Source organism: Danio rerio, chromosome 23 (genome assembly GCF_049306965.1).
Source record: "Danio rerio strain Tuebingen ecotype United States chromosome 23, GRCz12tu, whole genome shotgun sequence".
In the NCBI taxonomy this organism is placed as follows: Eukaryota; Metazoa; Chordata; class Actinopteri; order Cypriniformes; family Danionidae; genus Danio; species Danio rerio.
Window position 1 is genome coordinate 4807633 of NC_133198.1, and position 18889 is coordinate 4826521.

At 34.7% G+C, this 18889-nt stretch overlaps 2 protein-coding genes across 6 annotated transcripts in view; both read left to right on the forward strand.

Annotated features, from left to right (window-relative positions):
- zgc:113278 overlaps positions 1-18889 on the forward strand; it is an 852580-nt gene that overhangs the window by 582063 nt on the left and 251628 nt on the right. The gene's annotated exons all lie outside the window — the stretch shown is intronic.
- The window catches only part of vgll4a (vestigial-like family member 4a), a 74149-nt gene continuing 57743 nt past the window's right edge, over positions 2484-18889 (forward strand). For 2 of the 4 annotated variants that reach the window (XR_012398951.1, XM_073939758.1), the window contains exons 1-5: positions 2484-2979; positions 3550-3688; positions 3798-4005; positions 5922-6033; positions 8183-8377. Coding sequence is in view for 3 of the 4 variants with exons in the window: in XM_073939758.1 (XP_073795859.1) it covers positions 2901-2979; positions 3550-3688; positions 3798-4005; positions 5922-6033; positions 8183-8377 (733 nt within the window). In the remaining variant the exon portion in view is untranslated. Of the gene's footprint in view, positions 2980-3549; positions 3689-3797; positions 4006-5921; positions 6034-8182; positions 8378-13963; positions 18038-18889 lie in introns of those variants that run through there. The other 2 variants (XM_005161921.6, XM_073939759.1) reach the window with 2 other exon arrangements.

An 18889-nucleotide genomic window follows, 5' to 3' on the forward strand; every position in this document is an offset into this window, starting at 1 on the left:
CAGGACAGTATATGCAGAAGGTTTCCTGCAGTACATGCGTGAGAGTGGATGAAATAAGAGTGGAAATGAGCAGATGAGCCTTCCCTCACTGAAATGCTCATATGTTTTTCTGACAAAGAGAAACTGTTTCAGCAATCAGCCAGCAGTCATGTATATATGTATATATATATATATATATATATATATATATATATATATATATATATATATATATATATATATATATATATATATATATATAGTTGAAGTCAAATTCATTAATTTATTAGCCCCCCATTGATTTTTTTTCTTTTTTAAATAATTCCCAAATGATGTTTAACAAAGCAAGGAAATTTTAATAGTATGTCTGATAATATTTTTTCTTCTGGAGAAAGTCTTATTTGTTTTATCTCAGCTTGAAAAAAAGCAGTTTTTATTTATTTTTTGAACCATTTTTAGTTAAAAATTATTAGCCCCTTTAAGCTATATTTTTTTTGATAGTCTACAGAACAAACCATCGTTATACATTAACTTGCCTAATTACCCTAACCTGCCTAGTTGACCCAAGTCACCCGGTTAAGCCTTTAAATGTCAATTTAAGCTGTCTAGAAGTGTCTTAAAAAAAAAAAAAAAAAAAAAAAATATATATATATATATATATATATATATATATATATATATATATATATATATATATATATATATATATATATATTTTTTTTTTTATAAATAAATATATACATATATATATATATATATATATATATATATATATATATATATATATATATACACACACACACATATATACATATATATTTATATACACACACACACACACACACACACACACACACACACATATATATATATATATATATATATATATATATATATATATATATATATATATATATATATATATATATATATTCATTTTTTCTTAATTTAGTTTTATGTTAATATAAAACAGCAATGAAGTACATATGTGATGTCTTAATTGACCAAGATTATTTGTTAAATAAATTAATGTTAAGAGAGGAGTTGAAATGTGTAAACATGAGGGCAATATAGCAAATTCTATCACTGCTTTCCCAAACAACACTATTACATAATGGCTCATTATTGGATAAATTTAGTTGTAGAAATTAGTAATGCAGTTGGTGCAAACTAATTTAGTGAACTTATCCTACTCAAAGTCAGTTTTCAGAAAAAAATATCAAATAAAAATCTGTTATATTACATTTTATTATTGGAAACCTTTGTCCACAAATACATCAATTTCTAATGAATGTGGTTGTAAAAAAAAAAAAAAAACACATTTGAATTGTGCTCATCATTAGGATTCAGTGATCAACCTCTAATGAACCCAGTCTATCTCCCCAATAGTTTTTAACAGACTGATGTGGGGGATAATCATTTAAAATAACTGTTTAAAGGTATTGTCAAGGACAGGGTTTCCATGGTGTAATTGAACCGAGTTTAGGAATATTTCCAGAAAAGCTACAATACTGTAAATTTAACATTTAAATAGTAATTGTATTTCTTTAACAGATATGTGTAATAAGTAGGGCCAGACGGAATGTGGCCATTTTTTGCTATTTCTGCGCAGAATTTTGTTGAAAATCTGTGGATTTATGTGGAATGATTTTGCGAGTATCATAACTAAAACCTTAATATATGAACTTAAACGTAATGCCATTTAAACTTGTATTTAATGTTTACAATGCAAATCCAATTAGATCCACTTTATTTAGTAAACAAATCAAGTCTTCTATCTAATATATCTACTAAAAGACAGAAAATATTACTTTACAAACTGTATTGTGAATAAATTATATCAACATTTTTATATTAGTCAATAACATTACTGAAATTAATTTAAACACTGAATAAATATAAATGTAGACACATTTACACAAGTGAATAAACAGAATCAATGATAGGCTAGAAATCTCCAGATTCATATTTAGCATAAAAAACAGATAACTTATTTGTAGCCTATTTAGTACCATTGAAATGTCAGTTGTTTTAGGATTAAGTGTTCCAGCTGTTTCTTACAGCATTACATAGCCTACTCCTAAAATATTTCAACAGTTCTTATTTTTTTACATTTTAAATGTCTGTCGATGATGTATAAATGTTCCAAGGAAAACTGTTAAAATAGCCAAAAAAGAAAGCTTACTGTTCTTGCTACAATTTCATTCATTCGTTCACTAAGAATGTAACATGAGAAGCCCACAAGAAGCCAAGTGAGAGAGGACCTTTATCACTTGGTGCGATGACGTTGTCTAATGGACCTCGTTACTTTTTTCAGCGCTGCTCAGGATGGACCAATGCTAGTCTTTGTGATGACTGCACAACTATATATTTTAATTTTGATTAATATTACATTTAAGATTTTTTAAAACAATCTGATTAAACTAAAAGTCTAGACAAGTAAACCGCTCTTTAAGAGAATTTTTAAAAAGCAAAAATTATGTATTTTTTTCTTAGGCGGAAATAGACGTGACTGTCTCCTGTGGAGGAACTTTAGCGTTATTTTCACACATTACAATCGTAACACAAGTTTGACTTTTGTTGTTTTTAATCACTATTCGCTGACAACAGGTCGTGCATTACAAGAAAAAGCTGCTGTTTTGTAATAAAGTAATTTAAAGTAAACATTTTGACTTGGTTTAACTTGCTAATAGCTAACAACGTGCAAAACTAGCCAATTGTGCTAAAAACATTAGCGTTTTTGTTTACGTTTTAAAATTAAAATTTCTCACATTCTGTTTTTAAAGCTGCTTATGTTACAGTAACGTTAAGTTATATAATGTGAAAGACGTCCTTTGCAACAGATTGAAGTCTGTAACGTTAGATGAAGTGGAATCAACAGTTAGCGTGCTTCTTTTTAAAACATTAATGTTTGTGATAAAATGGATATTTTGATCAATGAAATCATCAATAAAATGAACAATAACATCAGCGGGCTGCAATGTAATCTATATGGCGAAGGTGAGTAATCGCATTCACACTTCTAAAGCGCTAACGTTACATAATTAATATTACGTTAAGTTACATCTTAATGGTTATTTTAATGTTTTCAAAAACATTTTCAGGATACAAAGCATTTATAATACGATAATATTTCATAAACATCCCATTACAATTTTTTTTGCAGCCTGAGCAAAGTTGAAAATTTACGTTTTATTTCATTATTTTCATTTATTCTAAGGTTTTTAACGAAGCTTCACATTCTTTCACCTTCACTATGGAGTCTATTTCTTTTGTCGTTTGCACTTTTAGATAGAGATAAAATGAGCATCATGCCTAATTGTAAATATTTTTTTTCACTGCTGGTCTGTTGACTTTAAAAATACAAGTTTTATATTAATAATAAAGTATTTGCCTAATAACAATTAAAGCCCATTGAAGTGCTAGCATAACATCACTTTAGTGCATGGTAATTAAAAAAACTGTTTTAGTTATTGTTTTTAAGCTTAATCAGTAATTGGTTAATCAAAATTTGCCAAATAAATGATGAATATGACTAACCCTGTGAATTTGAATCTGATTTATTGACAGATGGTTCAGAAGCATCTAGGGTCCCGGTGCTTGACTCAGAATGTCCACCTGTGAGCCCAACCAAGAGAAAACACCATGAAAACAAAGACTCCGACAAAGGACAAATGAACAAAATGAGATGTTTATTTGCATCACATCTGTATGTCTTACATTTGATATGCAGATTAGAATGATGCTTTTTGTCTTGCGATTTGTTTTATTTTATTATCGTTTGTCTTATTATTAATATCTTGTATTTTTCCTTTTAGGACAAATCCAAATGAAAGCACCGCAAATCAAGAGTCATGGAATGTCAGTTCACATGGACACAGTGGTCTGAGTGGTCTCCATAGCCATCATGTATTTGCACCTTTCCCCATTTTTGCGTTTGACCGACCCTTTGAGATGAACCAACAAAGCTTACATCCTACTAGTAGCATGCTTCCTACACCCGGTACCACCACAAAACAGCAACAGGTCAGACTTGTTTACATGTGTTTTCTTTAAAGTTGACCTAACTATTATGTCAATTTGTATGCAAAAACCTAAAAGCAAGTTTGAATTTTAGCAGTTCTGGCTAAACCGCGTTAAGCTGCTCATGTGTTCGCCACAAAATGGGCAAAACAACCCTCGACCGCCATATACTGTCACCATAAACTTTGTTTATGCCATGTACTCCACAGCACGAATTTACCTCGCTCACCATTAACAAAACATTTCTCGCGTCACTCCCAGTGTGTGGTACATTTCCTCTCCGTAAAGAATCTGCAATTGTAAATGTGTTTCGGGACTTGTAAAAGTGTTTTGCGTCTTGTTAATTTTTTTTCTAAAATGTAAATTTGTTTCGTCCTTGGTAAAAGGGTTTTTCCTCTGTAATTGTGTCCGATGATAGGTAAAAATGTTTTTCAAAATGTAAATTTGTCTCGAGCTTTGTAAAAGTGTTTCACACTCTCTAATGTTGTTTTGCACTTCCCGGCCACCGTAGTATCTTGAGCTGAAACTCCCCACACACACTCTAGGGACATCAGAGACATAGGGCCCTATCATACACCCGGCACAATGTGGCGCAAGGCGCGGCGCAATACTTGTTTGCTAGTTTCAGCTTGGCGCAAGAGGCGCTGCGCTACGCTGTTTAAATAGAAAATGCATTAGCGCTCATTTATGCGCCCATAGGCGTTCTGGTCTAAAAAGGAAGGTGTTCTGAGGCGCACTGCCGGCGCGTCGTTATTTTGAGAATCTATAATAGATTTTTCATTAGACCAAAACAAACCCGGTCTAAACTTCGGCGCAGAGTTGCGCCTCGCTTACACACTGCTTAATACGCACAAGAGAGCAATAGGCAAATATCTTTCCATATGAAAAAATTTAAATATTAAGGATATATATAGGATATAATAAGAATAGATATAGGATATAAATATAAAGGATTAAAATATTACAAAACATATTATTTTCTAGCCTACATAAATATGAAAAATCACTGCTTTAATGTCTTCTTCATCTCTGGAGGCTTTTTCAGTTCATTCATAACAATTTGCTTTTGTATAATGTTATTATTATTAGCAGTATTATTTATTATATCCATATTTATATTTGTTTTATTAAAAACAAGCTTAGATTTGCCCACGTGTCAGGTTTTAGACCATATGGGGCACAGCATGTGTTTTAGGATATAACTCAGGTGTTTGAGCACACTTCGTTATTATTGTTCATTTATTCGTTTGCTGGAAATTAGAACTGAATGTAGAAATAGTTTTGAATCGAATATTTGTGCTTAACAAAAGCAATTAATTATTTATAGACTAATTGATGTCTGTGCGTAAAGGTTTCCCTATCCAAGAGCGAAATTGAAAGTAGATCCATTATCTCTCATTCTCACGCAGTTTTCTGTTAAAAAAAACTGATAACTGTGAACTGTTTGCTAGTGAAATGCTCAGTTTTTCCACTTAGACCTACTTTATGTCCTGTTAATAGCGAATGCGTTTTCGGCGCGACGCAGCTGGCTCTTAAAGGGAATGTGAGATGAGACTCTGATTGTTTTATTCTCAAAACACACCTATAACTCATTAAGAAAATAAACTCAACCCTTTTAGACCATGCGCCACGGTGCAAAGCGGATTTTCCCGTCCGTAAATTAACAAAAATGCATTCTGACACGCCCTGAAAGCGTTTGCGCCCTGCCGTTTGCGCTCTGCGAATGGACCGTCAAAATAGAGCCCTTATTGTACATCCTGTAAAATGATAAGTCGCCTTTAAAACATGGATTCTACATCAACAAGCTTAACTATTACAGTACGAGTTTTTTATTGCATGTAAAATGAGCAGTAGCAAGTACAACCATCTTGTTTCCAATGAGAAGATAATAAGCTGTATTATTATTATTATTATTTCAGAATCGTCCATCTGTAATCACCTGTGCACCTGCCAGCAACCGGCCTTGCAGCCTGTCCAGTTGCCACATGTCCCCTGATAGCTGCACATCTGGATCCGCCAACAAGACCAACGGTAGTTCATCTACATGTACACATGTATTTAGGGCTGAACAATATGACAAAAATCTCATATCATGACACAAGTCATCTCATATCCTGATAACTATATATCACGATGTAGTACCATTTCTGTAAATACAATCAGTTGACAGTTTATATATTGACCACATGCACAGAGCTATATCTTTTTTGACATTTTACAGAACAAACCATCATTATACAATAACTTGCCTAATTACCCTAACCTGCCTAGTTAACTTAATTAACCTAGTTAAGCCTTTAAATGTCACTTTAAGCTGTATAGAAGTGTCTTGAAAAATATCTAGTCAAATATTATTTATAATAAATATATGAGTATATTTATAATAAATAAATGAGTTATTAGAAATGAGTTATTAAAATTATTATTTTTAGAAATGTGTTGAAAAAATCTCTCATTTAAACAGAAATTGGGGAAAAGATAAACAAGCGGTCTAATAATTTAGGGGGGCTAATAATTCTGACTTCAACTGTATATATATATATATATATATATATATATATATATATATATTAGAGCTGTGAACCTACACTAGTCTCACGGTTCAGTTCGGTTACGATTATCATGCCATCGATTCGGTTCAATTCGATATTTCGGTGCATCACGGTGCATTGACGATGCTTTCCATACACAGTTTTATATTTTCTTTACAGCAGCAGTTCTTGTATTAAAATGTATGAATATATTTATTTTTATATATTATTTGTAATACAATTTTGTCATTTAATACAAACAGTCAGATATACAAACTGTAACTTTAAACAAAACGAGCATTAAGCAAATAATATAAACAAATATAAACATCCAGCTCAATTTCTGATCCTTGTCTAGTTCTCTTACACCCCTTTGATTGGTCACACCCTCAACAAAAACGGTTGCTATTGGCTCTTGCGCTCTGCGCTTTTCAGATAAGTGACACTGATAAGCGGCAGGCGGCAGCGGCGATCTCACAGCTGATGTATGCAGACACGCGCTCGTTTCTGTATCCAAACGTATGCTGTAAAACAGCCGAGAGGAGAAGAAAAGCCACCCCAGCAGGTCAAATGGGCCACTGGGTGTGTGTGTGTGTGTGAGAGAAAGAGACAGAGACAGAGAGAGAGAGAGAGAGAGAGAGAGAGAGAGAGAAATGGAGTAGGCTACTTTCATTCTCTCGATCTCAGTAAAATAGGGGCTATTGTTGTATATGTCAGTGAAAGACTGATCCAGCAAACACACACAGTGAAATTGTGCACAGTTTATGAGTTTTAAGTAGTTAAAGCGTTATAAATACTCGCGATCGCCTCCAACGCGACAGAGCGCATATGAGGTAAATGACGTCAGCAATAACTGGCTATGATTATTGCTGAACCGATACCGTATTGTCCACGTCTGCATCGCGATGCACAGAAGAAACGATTAATTTTGACACCCCTAATATATATATATATATATATATATATATATATATATATATATATATATATATATATATATATATATATATATATATATTTTTTTTTTTTTTTTTTGGATGCCCCAGTACAGCTTTATGTCTAGCAACGCCTCTGGGATCAGCGCACATTTAATAGTCTTTTTGAAATCTAGCCCTTTTGGGAAGTAAATCTAATTATACTTTAAATTCAAGAAATGATGAAATTATTTGTACAAGATGCCCTATAGGAAACACTAGACTTACATATAGATATTTAATTTAAAGAGAAGCTGATCCAAAATGTCAATATTGCAGTAACATCCGAAAATGCAAAACACATACTTTTAAAACGGCCTATTTTTATTATTATGAAATTGTGTTTTTTTTTTCTGGAGAGTCTTAAAATAAATAAATATATATATTTTTTAAATCGGAATGCTTTAAACATCCCTTTAAATTTTTATTAAAAGTAAATCTTAAACTGTTTAAGATTGATAACTTGTATTATTAATAAATTGTTGATGTTTTTATATTGTCATAAGCTTATGTATTATGAAAAGTTTTATTTACAAATGTACATTTAATCTGCTTTTGCCATGGATTAGCTGATATGGCAAATAAATTAAACTCCTCACCTGAAAAAGCTTTATTTTTTTCCAATGATTTATTTATCTTTATCATGAAATCTCTCTCTCATTTTCTGTCCATCAGCAAACAATGTGTGTGACCCTGTAATTGAGGAGCATTTCCATCGCAGTCTGGGGGACATCTATAAGGAGGCCTTGCCTATTTCGAACTCTGTGTCCACAACAGGCTCAGTTGATGACCACTTCACTAAAGCACTGGGGGACGCCTGGTTACAGATCAAAGCCAAAGGCAATAGTGGAACAGCACCCAATCATGTTGGTCAGTCTTAAATAACTCAAGACAAACATTAACTGGACCCACTTTACATTAGATGGCCTTAACAAATATGTACTTACACTGTAATGAATCATTTGTTAAAATGTACTTATTGTGTAAATACATTACCTTAGCCCACCATTAAACCAAACCTGTCCCTAACACCTCCAGAGCACCAGAAGTGTTCTGCAATACTTTGATTTTGAATTATGAACACAGATAGTATGTTGTATTTATTTTTTTAATTCAAGTCAAGGCCATCTAATATTAAGTGGGACCAGTTTACTGGTTCATATAAACCCACAACAGAGGTGTAGAACCAGAACCTTCAAAGCCTGACCCTGAATGCTGCATTTATATCAATAATATTCACCATTTTTATCTGTTTAACTTTACTGAACAAGTTAAGATCCAACTTTTCAGTTTTCAAAGCAAAAATAGTTGGATTCTCTCACTTTACAACCTAATGCATGGATCTAAAATACTGATACCAGTGTCTGAACAAGTGCTGGAAATCCGAGAAGAGTATGGCTGCGCTATCACTTGCCCTATCGAGTGCATGTGTCTGAGCGTGCACGTGCAAGTCTGCAGCCAGACACTTTTGGGGAATCCTTCAAAATGCTGAATTTTAGTTCTAGTGTTTTCAAGCTTTCAGAAGTGGTTAGATTTTGTATTAACAGGGTTTCCGTGGGGTCTTAAAATATATTACATTTCAAAAACTACATTTTAGGCCCTAAAAAGTTTTAAATCCATTGAAATATGTTGTTTTAGGTTATAAATCATTTTAAAAGGGTCTTAATTTTTTGGTTTGTCCATGTACGGTTACCCAATCGGTCCAACCCCAAAAAAAGCTTAACAAAAGTCAAATTTATTAACTCTTTTTAGCATTATGGTTTGATTCTATTCTTTACATCCTCACAATGACATTTGTTTAAAAGTTCTCTATATATTTATAGCTTACCCTGTGAGAACACTCACCTGGACAGACTGTTGTTCATAAATTTAGTTTGTTATAATTTTTTAAAACTTTTTTTTTTAAGAAAAACAAAAGTGTATGTGAGTTTGCTTGTTTTGACACATTGAAAATATGTGACTTTGAAATATCTAAATTAGAATTTTAAAGGGGCAAGTAAAAATCTTTTCCATTGGCCTAAGTCAATTGTTTTCCCAGCCTTTGTTTCTTTATCACTGTAAAGGCTGATTTATACTTCTGCGTCAAACGCCGGCGTATGCTACGGCGCTGACGCATAGCCCGTGGCTGTCAGCGTCGCTGACTTGCACCTCTCAAAAAATGTAACTACACGTCGCAACGATTGGTTGGCTTGGTAGCGCTGACGAGTCTGGGCGGGACCGAGAGCCGCGTGAATGGTGCGAGCCTGATGGAGCGATTGTTTACAAGTGTGGAGTCCCGTGAGGGGACTCCAGATGGAAAGTTTTGTTTTGTGTTTACCTCATAGTTAAAGTTGTTGCACGTCTGGCGGTTCCTGCCTCAAAATGAGCGAGTTTGAGCCACTTGTACATCCCGGAAGTGTTCAGGAAAACCAAAACAGCAGCGAAGAAACTCGACACAGAGGAACATTTACACCTCACTGCCAACTAGCGTTTCGGAAGTGTTAATGCAGACCAGACACGTGCACACATAGGGCTCAACCTGTGCAGTGCACATGCCCTTTTTAGTCTTGGATAGAAAGTGCCCTTCCAAACTGATCAAAAGTGCCCCCGCGACGCGGCACACCTTCGGTCCCGCCCTTCAGTAGGGGCACGACAACACCGCTCTTGAGTAGGCGCGCGATAACACCGATCTTCAGTACGCGCGCATCCACTCTGCAGATCTGCAGCAGCACCCCCCCCACCCCCCCCCCCCCCCCCCGTTCTTCAAAAAAATTATCGGTCTGATGCAACTGTTGCATGCGCCGTGGGTTACGCCGGTCACTTGACGCAGAAGTATAATGTGTAAAATAACTAAAGTACACTGCATTAATGTTTGTGAGGATTTATTTGTCGGAAATAGCCCAATATTGACAGTATAGCGCTATGTATGTGGTGGAGTTAATGCTGTAATTACTTCAGCACCTTGATTCCCTGCCTCTTGGTTCTGGTTTGGGCTATATTTCTGTTTTAGACATGAATGATAGCTGGCCAAGGGGATGCTGAACTATTTTAGCCTTGAAGAATCAATAAAGTCTTTTCTTTACCTTGTAGTTTTTACAAATTGAGTACAAATTTTAGCTTTCAGTGAGTGTTTCTTTGTTATTTTGATTCATGTTTCATTTGCTGAGAAGGATTTGGTGAGGTCAAAACCCCAAAATCATTAGAAAAAACAAAACTGGTGAACTTTAAAAAAATTTCAGTTGTTTTTGGCACCTTTACACTATTTCCATGTCAGTTGAGCACAATTCCTCCCAGTTACACAAAAATTATAATACTTACATGACAGGGCTGTGTGATTTGGGAATTTTTTTTTTTTAACAGATATTGCAATTTTGATTTGCAATTTAATTTTGTAGTCAAGCTTCAGCTCAATAATCTGTAGCTTCTTACCGCTACAATGCAGTGAGTGTCAGTTAAAAAAGAAAGGAAAAAATATATTTGCCTAAACATTTATTCAAATTGTTTTTAAAACAATCAGAAATGAAACACTTTTTTTTCTCGAGCCAACAATAAACATAAATAAAATGACCTTACCTTTCTGTAAACAAGTTGAACTTAAATTAGGGAGATGTAGCTTATTATGAAAACAAAAAAATTATAATTATAAAAATACAGAACACTCAGCAACGGCTGAAACAACTCTGAAATTGTACTTTGCTGTTGCTTGCTTCTACATTGAGTGTGACTGGTAATACTTTCAGTTGACTTTTTAGCAAGACACTCCTCATGTAGCCCACTGTGGTGCTTTTTTTAGGTGCTGGTTGTTGTATAACCTCGTGCTGTGGGAACAATTCTTACAAATAACTTGTTTTTGTTTAATGTCTGTGACTTTGAAACCAAAATATTCCCATATTACAGATGTTCTGTTTTTCTTTGATATGAATTCATCTATTAATCATGGTTTCCGCTAAATTCATTCTTCCATAGCGGGGCACCACGACAAAATTCATCCCGCCACGGCTACATTACAGCTTCTCATTCAAAACATTTTATTTTTTTAATAGCTGGTAATAATCGCAGCAAAACCTATTAAAAGGTGAGTGAATTATAACAGCGCGAACTTCTCTGTAACCGTAGTGCTGTGCATTATTTGTTTACCCCGTTAAGGTTACGTGCTGACAGACTGAGGCCAGCAAACACGACGTATAGCTGTTTCACTTTACTTCAGGATGCATTAATAGCTCTGTAGGTCTATTAGAGACATTCATAATTATTCCTAGCAAATCTAATAAATGCTGGAGACATACTCGTTACATAAACGCACTAAATTGCACTATTTGAGAGCGCACAAGAAGATCTGCGCGCTCTTGAAGCGGCTTATATTTGAGGGGTGTGCAAGAAGTTTTGTGCGCAAGCAGAGGAAATCGGCACGCAAGCGAAAAGATCAGCATGCTGTAGGCTATTACATAAATGCGATCTCGACTTCTAATACTGCGCTCACGACATTTGTCATTGAAATAAAGCCACAAGTAGTTGGTATATCTGTAAAAAAAAAAAAGCCTGCCGCCACAGCTGGAAACAATCTAGAGGAAACACTGTTAATGCTTCTAAACTGTTTGACGCCATCATCCTACTTATCTGCGCTTTCCTGTTTGTTTTTTTTTTTTATTCCACATAGTTGGTTGCGCAATTCTGATTGGGCAGAACAAAAGTGTGCTCTCTCAATTGGCTAGTAAGACTATTACACACAGACAACAGTCACGCATTTGCTCTGGGCAGGGGAAATTAAATAATACATTTATATTTCATACTGAGCCTCTTCCGGTTAAATAATCGCATCGTTTCAAATCATGATTTGATTTCGATTAATCGCACAGCCCTATTACACGATGAAAGCAGAATTGCTTACTTGTCATACAAACCAAAGAGCGCCATGTGTGAAAAAAATGTAAAAATAAAATCAAAAATCTGAAATCTGACTCATTTCAGGTTTCAATATGTCTACCTTAATTTAAAGAGATACGTCATCCAAAATAAAATTAATAATATTTTTATTTGCCCTCTTGTTTTTTCAACCCTGTATGATTTTTTTTTTCTGTTGAACACAGATGATGAATTCTTAGAGCCATTCTTCAAAATATCAGTTTTGTATGCATGATCAACAGAGGTGTCGCGGTGGCACAGTGGGTAGCACTGTCGCCTCACAGCAAGAAGGTTGCTGGTTCGATCCTTGGCTGGATCAGCATTTCTCTATGGAGTTTGCATGTTCTTCCTGTGTTCATTTGGGTGCTCCGGTTTTCCCCACAAGTCCAAAGACATGCGCTTTAGGTGAATTGGGTAAGCTAAATTGTCAGTAGTGGATATGTGTACACGGGAGTCTTTGGGTGTTCCCCAGTTATGGGTTGCAGCTGGGTGGGCATCCGCTGCGTAGAACATGTGCTGGATAAGTTGGCGGTACATTCCGCTGTGGTGACCCCTGATTAATAAAGGGACTAAGCCAAAAGGAAAACGAATGAATAAATGTTCAACAGAAGAAAGAATCTTTGTATGTTTGAAAAAACACCAACTTGAGGGAGAGTGAAAGAAGAGTAAATTGTCATTTTGGAGTGAACTATCCTTTGTTTTGGTGTATAAGTTCAGAATTCATTTCTGCTTTGTAGCTGTTTTATTTTTTGGCTATAGATTATCAAAATAAGCAACTGCTGGGACAGTGTACTCTATTTTTCTAACATGCTTCATGAGATGTGCAAGCAGCTGGTTTGACTTCTGGAAAGGCATTGCAAAGTGTTATATATATATTATACTGCATTACATTACAAAAAGTAGTCAACTTGTGTGATTACTGGGCTAACTAATAGAGTTGCTATGAAGTTGGCATCTGTATTTTGATTATCCTTCCATGTAATCCACCTCTTTCATGGAAACACTTCTTTATTTTTCTGTTGGAGGAAATTGAAAACTAACTTTTATTATAGCCGTGATGTGTCTTTAGAGTTTTACCCTGCTATTAGTTCATTTCTGTGCAGCTATAATGCAAAAAAAGGCCTATACGTGACTAAAGAATGATATCAACACTGATTTATTTTGTGTATTCCAGTATGAGTGAGTACATTTACTGAATGCCTCCAACATAAGTATCCACTGTCTCTTTGCTCCTTCTTATTGTATTTAGTGACTTATGTGTTGTTTTGCTGTTTTGAATATTATTTGCTGACATTTTCTTGACTTTTTTTCAGCAACCAGAGTTGTTTTTTAAGTTTTAAGTAACACACTAATAGAACTTTTGTTGTATCCGTTTGTGACACAATACAACTGTCTTTTCATAATATAAAATAAGACAATCGTTACGCAGGGCGTGATGAATAAAAGTGTATTTACTCATTTCAAGCATTCATTATTCATTCATTCATTTTCTTGTCGGCTTAGTCCCTTTACTAATCCGGGATCACCACAGCGGAATGAACCGTCAACCTATCCAGCAAGTTTTTTTTTATGCAGCAGATGCCCTTCCAGCCGCAACCCATCTCTAGGAAACATCCACACACACATACTCATACACTACGGACAATTTAGCCTACCCAATTCACCCAATTCGCATGTCTTAGAACTGATGGGGAAACCGGAGCACTCGGAGGAAACCCACAAGAACGCTGGGAGAACATGCAAACTTCACACAGAAACGCCAACTGAGCCGAGGCTCGAACCAGCGACCTTCTTGCTGTGGGGCAACAGCACTACCTACTGCGCCTACCACTGCTTCGCCCAAGCATTCATTACTTGTTTGTTTTTTTCAAGTGTATTGTTTTACTTGCAATATATATAAGCAATATCACAGTTTTGACGAATGCTGTGAAAAAACAAACCTTTGCCAAGTACCACAATACGTAGTTACATCCACAAATCCCAGTTAAAACTGTACTGTGCTAATAGGAAGCCCTATGTTAACAGTGTCCAAAACCGCAGCGTCAACTTCTCTGGACTCTGAGGCATCTATTTACCATCACACAGTGGTCAGTATTTCAGACATTTTTTGGGAGAATTGGACACTGTGTACTTCAGACCAAAAAAGAAAAGGATCATCCAGACTGTTACCAGTCCAAAAAACCCAAAAGCCAGGGCCTATTATGGTGTAGAGTTGTGTCAGGGCCCTTAGGAAAGGTAATTTGCACTTCTGTAATGGCACCGTTAATGCTGAAAAGCACATAGAGATGTTGGAGCACAATATGCTGCCAGGGACATCCATATACATACTTCAACAAGACAATTATGCAAAACAGTATTCTGCACACATTACAAAGTGCTTGCTGCAGAGGAAGAGGATACAGGAACTTAACTGTCCTGCCTGCAGTCCCGTCCTGTCTCCAACAGAGAATGTGTGGCGCATTTTGAAGCGCAAAATGCAACAATGAAGACCCTGTACTGTTGCCTACATCAAGACCTGTTTGCAGGAGGAATGGGACAAAATTACTTCTGTAATCGCTGTTTTCAGTCCATAAAAGTGTTGTGAAAAGGAATGGCAGCATTACAAAGTGCTGAATGCTTTTCGGTTACAGCTTTTTAAAATTGTGCTGCAAGAACCAAAATTGGAATACGTGTTTATTAAAAAAACAACAGTAAAAGTTATGAGGAACCAGCCGGATCTCACGAGAAAACGCAAGTATTTTCCGTTTTGCCAGTTTAGCGGCTAATTCGTACAAATTCGTACGAGTTCAGTCATATGAAATTGTACGATTTTAAAAAGGAGGCGTGGCACCTAATCCCACCCCTAAACCCAACCGTTATTGGGGGATGAGCAAGTCGTACTAAATTGTACGAACTAGATCGTAAAAATTCATACGAATTAGCCACTAAATCAAAAAGTTACGAATTGCCATGAGATTGTGTTTGAGGAACACATTAAATATTGTTTGTTTGATTGTCTAGAATGAAAGACAAGTCAAAGTAAATTTAGGAATCACTACCTTCTTTCTTTATTTGTGTTTTTCATAGTCACTTTTCTTCTGTTTTGGAGTTGTATTTCTTATACATTATATTTTTTCAAACTGTTAATGTCAGTAAAAGAAACTTTCATCATCAGAAGTCGACAGAGCAGAAATCGAGGTCCCATAATGTAATTAAGTGTTAATGAATGAAAAACACTGGTGAATCACAAAATATGTAAATTGTTGATTAACAGATGTGTAGGCACAGTCAACTTAATACATTGAGTGACACTATAATAACTGCATACTTTGAATAATCTTTTAAGCTTTAGAAGATCATTGTTTGTTAAGCAGTAACTATATGTTAATATACATTAAGCTATTTATAACTGCAGCTACAAATGCTGTATTCCTGACTTACAGTTAAAGTCAGAATTATTAGCCCCCCTTTGATTTTTTTTCTTTTTTTAAATATTTCCCAAATGATGTTTAACAGAGCGAGGACATTTTCACAGTATGTCTGATAATATTTTCCTCCTCTCGAGAAAGTCTTATTTGTTTTATTTCGGCTGGAAAAAATTTCGGCTGTTTTAAATTTTTTAAACACCATTTTAAGGTCAATATTATTAGCCCCTTTAAGCTGTATTTATTTCCGATAGTCTACAGAACAAACCAATCAGTTGATAGTTTATATATTGACCACATGCACAGAGCTATATCTTTTTTTACATTTTAAAGAACAAACCACTGTTATACAATAACTTGCCTAATTACCCTGTCTAGTTAACCTAACCTAGTTAAGCCTTTAAATGTCACTTTAAGCTGTATAAAGTTTAAGCTGTATTCAAGAAGTGTCTTGAAAAATATCTAGTCAAATATTATTTACTGTCATCATGGCAAAGATAAAATAAATCAGTTATTAGAGATGAGTTATTAAAACTATTATGTTTAGAAATGTGTTGAAAAAATCTGCTCTCCATTAAACAGAAATTGGGGAAAAATAAACGGGGGGCTAATAATTTAGAGGGGCTGATAATTCTGACTTCAACTGTATAATCACAAATATGATGTGCTTAATGATTGTGTTTTCATACATTAATTATTCATTTTTTAATTACTAAATTAAGTGCTGCATTATTTACAAGCCAGTTATTCAAGAGTAGTTGGTGCTTTTTAGGAAATCACTATTTTTTTTATTTTTTATTAATGTCAGGGTAACAATAACATCATAGAAATGCAAGAGTGTACATGAGTTTTACAGAGGAGCAAATAATCAAGTAAGCACATAAAAGAGAAAAGATAACAACAATAAAAAGAAAAACAAATAATATTACCTTATGTGTTAAGAAAATTAAAAAAGGAAAATAAGTTAACCGTTCTAATGGCTTTAAGGTTTTTAGAGGAAGCAATAGTTCTAATGTACTGTTGAATTTCCTTTTCAAAAACAATAAAACAAGGTATACGCTAAGAGAATTTACAGCGGTGTATATGGAATTTAGCAAGGATTAAAAGGAGATTAATAATGAAATATTCCTTACTTTTATCATCAGGAGCATTAAAAAAACCCAGCAGGATATCCTTAAAAGATAACAAGAATCCTGGTAATATTTTACGATGAATATCTAAAGAAAGTTCAATCCAAAAGCATTGTGTATGAGGGCAACTCCAAAAAATATGGTCAGCAGTTTCATTGGGTATATTACAGAACTAGCAACATGTATCTATATCTGATTTAAATCTTTTCAAAAATGTCTTGGCTGGGTAAAATCTGTGTAACAGTTTAAATGAAATTTCTCTAATTTTGTTAGTTATTATATATTTTACAGATAATGACCAAACTTTTTTCCAATGAATTTGGTCATATATTTCCATCTAGAAAAACTTCACATTTGGAGTTGTTACAATTTCCTTTAGGAAATCACTATTCAAACGAACATTTATATTTCTTATTCGTCACAGCCGCTGTAACGTTCTAGTTTAGCCTCTAGAGGGCATTTTGTTGAATGCCGTTTTCGGTTGACAACTTCAGTTCCCATAATTCTTTGCTGCGCTGATGTATATATTATTTTCAGGTCTATGTAATGTGTGTTCTAATATAAGCCCTTTGTGTTTGTTTTTTCATTGCGTCTGTTTATTGGCATCGTGAGTTCCGTTGGTTCTTTTCTTTTGTGACATTAATGCTTCATTAACATGTTTAATTGATCATATCCTACAGTTTTTAGACCTAATCTAAAGTGAGGAGGATTAATACGCTTTGTAAATCCCTTATAAATGACGAAGCCTCAGTGTTACTATGACCATTTATGTGAAGCTGCTTTGACACAATCTACATTGTAAAAGCGCTATACAAATAAAGCTGAATTGAATTGAAAATTGAATTGTTAAAATAGAAATTATGAATCAATGTTTCAATTATACTGTAATTTGAGTATGATTTTTCAGTACTCTTTCCACCACTGTACTTATCCTTTAGTTGTCATTTATAAGGGTTTTAGAAAGCATAACTAGCACTCACTGTGGAATTTGAGGTAATAAATCATTTATTAAAAAAGGAACAAGGTGTATGCAAATTTGGATGGGTTAATCATTACTCATTCTAAATTATTTAAAGTAACTGTTTTGTAAAAATGCTAATAAAATGTTCACCATCAGCAAAGTATGAAAATACAACCATTAATGTGTAGCAAAAGTGATATCTCGTTATTGTACAGGGCGATTTTTGTATGTTTGTTTGCACAATTGGGCGAGGCAGTGGCGCAGTAGGTAGTGCTGTCACCTCAAAGCAAGAAGATCGCTGGGTCGCTGGTTCGAGCCTCGGCTCAGTTGGCGTTTCTGTGTGGAGTTCGCATGTTCTCCCTGCCTTCGCGTGGGTTTCCCCCACAGTCAAAAACATGTGGTACAGGTGAATTGGGTAAGCTAAAATTGTTTGTATTGTATGAGTGTTTGTGTGAATGTGTGTGTGTGGATGTTTTCCAGAGATGGGTTGCGGCTGGTAGGGCATCCACTGTGTAAAAACTTGCTGGATAAGTTGGTGGTTCATTCCGGTTGGTGGTTCATTCCGCTGTGGTGACCCCAGATTAATAAAGGGACTAAGCCGACAAGAAAATGAATGAGTGAATGTTTTTGCACAATTCACCCTGTAAAATCCGCCAATCCGGAAAAATAATCTTGTTTTTTTCATTTACATAAAATATTTTTTCTTAGCCAACTGGCAGATTATTAAGCTTGCTTTAAGGAAAAACTCACTTCATTTTGGCAGATTATTTCTTAAAACAAGACAATGTTTTGCTAGACAGTTCTTTATTTACGAATTTTTAGATATTTAGACTAGAAACAAGACTAAAATCTAAGTAAGAAAAGCATTTGTTGCCGTGTGGTTCCTTGTTTAGCATTCAGTTGGATATTCGGTGGACAGACTTGGAGCAATAAACAAAACGCACCTTGTATTACACTTACACAACTCATGCGTCTGCTGTCTGGATGAGCCAGCAGAGGTCAGTAC